Here is a 4,947-nt window from a genome sequence, read left to right as displayed (position 1 = left end):
GGACTGATTCAGCTCAATTTCGTTTTTGAAATAATAATTTCAAGGTATACTTCAATTCGATACAAATGAACATAAAGTACCCAATTCTTAGAACACTTCATTGAACTAATTTAATGATCTTGATATAAATGGGTATCGTTCAAATCAGATTACAAATCATCATTTATTAATGCATGCAAAAGTTAATCTAAGATTTGAGCATACTGCCAAAAAAAAAGAAAAAGAAAAAAACTAATAATCACGCAAAAATCGACTTACTTGGTTCGATTCAATCGGCTGAAGAAATCTTCCTCCACCACCAACAACAAATGCCCACGCTTCCTCCACCACTAACTAGTCAACCAACAAGTCAACAACTGTAAAACACTCTATCGTCATTCGTCAATACCATTCGTGTATAAAATGTAACCAACAACCATGAGACAAATACTTATGTCTTCATAAAGTTCTTAACCATGGCGCTACAAACACTACATTATTTTATTATTATTATTATTATTATTATTTTTTGTTTTTTTGAAGGAAACAAATTTTCATTGAATTAATCCTCATTCAAGATGAGACGCTGCATAATACAACTAAGTGGTTCATCATGGAACCACCATCTGTTTACATTATTAGAGATTGCACTTTGAGCTAAATCCTGTGCAATAGCATTTACATCTCTAGGAACTGAAGTAAAACTATTTTCACTAAAATCCTTGATGTGATCACGAATGGAGAGAATTGTTGAACGAATACTCCATGGTATCTTATTTGTACTCCCTTTTATAGATTTGGGAATGTCTGAGGTATCCCCTTCCACGACAATTCTGGAAACTTGAAGTCGTTTTGCCAACTGGATCCCTAAACCATAAGCTTTTGCCTCTGCCACTGTGGAAGATATGGTGTTAAAACAAATTGTACCACTGCTGGTTCCCAAAAGAATCTCTTGCGACAGCAGCTGCAGCATCTCCATGGTTGAAAGCTGCATCTACATTGACTTTGATTACACAGTTTGGAGGAGGTTCCCATAAAGTTGCATTATTCTCATTGACTGCAATATTGGTGCAGCAATTTAAGGCATTATGAAGATCAAATATCTTGAAATCCTGTAAGGCCTTCTGAATGCACTGAGAGGCAGATGGTTGAGAGTTGTTGAAGACTAGATCATTCCTCATCTTCCGTATATTCCACAGAATGCAAGAACCTAAATTCAGCATGATACCTTGATCAGTGTATAAAAGCCAATGTTGAATAATTTGTCGCAAGCTCGAACCAGCCAATACTTCTATAAGAATTGGACTTTCCTGTAATACTGCGACTGAAAATTGACATTCAAAAAGAAGGTGGAATATCGTCTCTTCTTCATAGTTACACAAAGGACATGCACTAGTAATTTGATTGTTGAATTTACTGAGATTATGATATACTGCCAGACCCTCGTGAAGAACTTTCCAAATGAAAATCTGTATTTTGGGTTGAATCTTTATCTTTTTCCAAAATAATTTACATGGAAATTCTGCTTCTGAAGAACTTGTTGGTGTATTGTCCATTAGAAGCTTGTAAACAAATTTTAAAAAAAAGACACCGGAAGGAGTTTTCAGCCATATAAGTTTATCTTCTATCTCAGTATCTAACGGAATATAGATATTCAAAATTGTTGCGACTTGGTCTTGAGGGAAAACTTGAGAAAGAAGTTCCAAGTTCCATGACTTATCTTCATGATTAATAAGATCAGAAACCCTTGTGACGTCCACCGTTGAATTTGATAGTTTTGATGGTCTGAAACCTGGTATCCCCGGAATCCATGGATCATGCCAAATACGTATATTGTTTCCAGATCCTAAAAACCAGCAACAATTATTTATGAATATCTCTTGTTGATAGCATATTTTTCCATGTGTTGGAGTCCGTAGGTTTTGAAATACAGTCCCAGAAAAAAGATTGTTGTAGATATTTCGCTGAATAAAGTTGCACCCAAACTACATTTGTATTTGTCAGGAATCTCCATACCAGCTTCGCAACTAGGGAAATATTCACAAATTTCATATTACGAATGCCTAAACCACCGTCTTCTTTTGATTTTTCTACCTTCTCCCATTTAATGAAATGAGCTTTACGTGTGTTAACATCATGTCCCCACCAAAATGCTCTTTGAGATCGAGATATTTCTTTTGTGACTCCCTTAGGAAGAATGCAAGTACCCATAGTATAATTAGGGACTATTGATAGAACACTCTTTGAGAGAACAGTTCTTCCCGCTGGATTGACGAAAATTTTTCTCAATCTTGCCAGTTTTGAACCAAATTTAGAGTTCAGTGGTTCAAAAGTCTCAATGCTGCAATCTGACTTCAAAGGATAAGTGCCTAAGTACTTTTCATCTTTTTCCATCTCCCTCACACCACCTATTAGGAGCAGAGGTACCTTTACTGAAGTGAATGGAAGACTTCATAAAGTTTATTATCTGTCCTGAAAAAGAAGCATAAGTATCCAACATATATTTTAGATGATCCGCAATTGAATCAGAGTTCTTCCCAAAGAAGAATAAATCATCTGCAAACATCAGATGACTTATTGATGAACTTTGAACATTGATTCTGTAACCACTGTAAAGCCCATTTAATTCAAGGTTCTCCATTAGAAGTGAGAGCCCTTGATAGCAGATGATGAATAAGGCAGGAGATAGAGGATACCCTTGACGCAATCCTCTACCACTCTTAAAACTTCCATATGGAGCACCATTTAATAGAATAGGAAATGTTGGAGAAGTAACACAGCTCATGATTAAATTGTGAGAGTGTCCATGAATACCCATTTGATGAAGGATAAAACTCAAAAAAGACCAAGAGACACGATATATGCCTTTGACATGTCTAATTTTAGAACAAACACTACATATTAGTAAATTATGCATCGGTCCATATTATATCTAAGGCCGCGGTTATAGTTGGGGTTGCATAACAGTTGGAAGCTTCGTTTTTTAGGCGCAATCGCCGACTTAACTGTACATGTCACAGTTTTCCCTTTTATAATTGCAACTGAACAGTGTTGGGTTCGGTTCAGTTTGAAACAGATCCGGACCGGCTTTATCGGTTTCGGCTTTTCATAACGGTTTTATCGATTCATCAAACTAAGCTTAAAATTAATTAAAATCAAAGTCAACAATTAGAATTGTCAATTGAATCAAGATTACAACCAGAGTCAACAATTACAGAATTATCAACTCAAGTAACTCGGTCTTGTGTGTCGTAGAAGGGTTCACTTCCGTGCCTCCTTCTGTGGCCATATCAACGTTACGGTCCGGGTATAGTTATGCATCTAATTTGGCTTGAGTAAAAGAAAATCCGGTAATGAAATATATAAAAAATTAAAAAGAGAACAAGAGGAAAAAAAATAAAAAAAATAGTGAAAGAAATAAAAGTAAATAAAAGTGTATCCGCAGGTTAACATCATTTCACGTTGTTGTTTAGTGGACAGAGTCGGTCCTGTTGGCAAGTATAGTCTGGAGTCTGGACAGAAAGAGACTTCCACGCGTTTTCGATGTGTTTGTTTCGGTTCTTAATTACGTCATACTGATATTTGGGTCCACTTACCAGTACTACTGAGATTCTGAGATATTTGGGTTCACTTACGAGTACTACTGAGATTCTGAGAACAAAAGAAAGAAAGTTGTGTATATAAATGCCCATGCTTCGTGCGCCACCAACAACAAAAACTTTTTCTCTTTTAATTCCTACGGATTTTTAATTTGTTTTTGATAAGTTCATTTTTGGAAAATGTACAAAACAGTCTTAAAATTAGGACCCGATTCACAAAACTATCATCCTGTTACGAACTATTAACAAAATGGTCACATTTTCGTTAAAAAGAGAGTTAAGGGATCACTCACTGTTAAATATGTTAACCAAATTACCTATTTGTCCTTCCTACTTATCCCTCCATACATAATTTTTAAATTTTGCCTTCATTGTAATTGTTTTGACGGTGGTGCTATTTGTAAGTGATGGTGCCGCCACTTACATACCGTTACACCGCATTCAGAATCGTTACACCACATTCAGGTTCGTTACATCGCATTCAGGTTCGTTACACCGCATTCATCCAAAGGGTTCACCGCTTCTCCTATGAGTAAAAGACTTGATTGATCCTTGGACATTGGTCTTTGGTACCGTCCAAGAACTCTCTTTGTAGTTAGGTTCACAGATTCATTCATGTAAACGTTCTACAACAAGAGAAATTGAGATATAACTCTAGGCACTCTCCTTGATTGAGTTTTCACTCTCGGAGTTGTGTTGACTTTTCCATACATATTGCCTAAAAAAAGGTTGGTGGTGTATCTTGGTACCCCCTGCGTTTTCAGTTAGTATCAGAGCAGCCAAACACGTTAATACCTAATAAGTCTGTGTTTGAAGCAACCTGATTGCAAGTACATGAGTAAAATATCAACTTATATACACCAGAATGTCTTAAAGATCTGTCTGAGTCTGTTCCCTTAGGGTATTTATTCTCTCGGAGAATTCTCGGCTTATCTAATGACTCAGTTGGAAGTACAAACTATGTCGATGATGATTTAATTGCGATTAAATTACTTCTATGAAGTAATTTTCATTTGATCTTTTATCTAATTAGCACTAGACTCAATTGATCACATGATTGTGACTCAACCGTAATGTCTTAATGAAGATGTAAATGAGTGTTAAGCTTTTAAGTTCAAATCGGCTAGTTTCGTCTAACCATGTTGAACATAGTCTTTATACATGGTTCGGTTATGATTTACCTAACCATTGTGTATATCTTGTATATGTGATTAAGATTCAAATCTTTCATCTAACGGTGGATATTGTTTTCTTGGTTCCAAAGTTATCTTAGCTGAAACCTAAAGCAACCTAGGCTTTGAAGTTTATATAAGGGGAACTCTTGGCAACTTGGATCTTTGAATTCCGACACTACTTTTTGGTTTGTCCT

The 4,947-nt window shown here is 35.9% G+C and overlaps 1 protein-coding gene across 1 annotated transcript; it reads right to left on the bottom strand.

The window, feature by feature from the left end:
• Positions 1-890: 890 nt before the first annotated feature.
• On the bottom strand, positions 891-2,764 carry LOC113272598. Its single transcript, XM_026522412.1, has 2 exons — positions 2,407-2,764; positions 891-1,825 (listed from the first exon to the last, which is right to left on the bottom strand). The coding sequence occupies exons 1-2, from the start codon at positions 2,762-2,764 to the stop codon at positions 891-893; spliced, it is 1,293 nt and encodes a 430-aa protein (XP_026378197.1).
• Positions 2,765-4,947: the final 2,183 nt, after the last annotated feature.

The sequence above is a fragment of the Papaver somniferum genome, chromosome 4 (assembly GCF_003573695.1).
Source record: "Papaver somniferum cultivar HN1 chromosome 4, ASM357369v1, whole genome shotgun sequence".
Lineage (NCBI taxonomy): Eukaryota > Viridiplantae > Streptophyta > Magnoliopsida > Ranunculales > Papaveraceae > Papaver > Papaver somniferum.
This window is presented reverse-complemented; position numbering and strand designations above follow the sequence as displayed.

Coding starts and splice junctions, on each gene's coding strand:
- LOC113272598 (XM_026522412.1), bottom strand. CDS start 2,764: ATGAGCTGTGTTACTTCTCCAACATTTCCTATTCTATTAAATGGTGCT. Junction 1,826..2,406: donor TTCCATTCACTTCAGTAAAG/GTACCTCTGCTC, acceptor GCTGGTTTTTAG/GATCTGGAAACAATATACGT.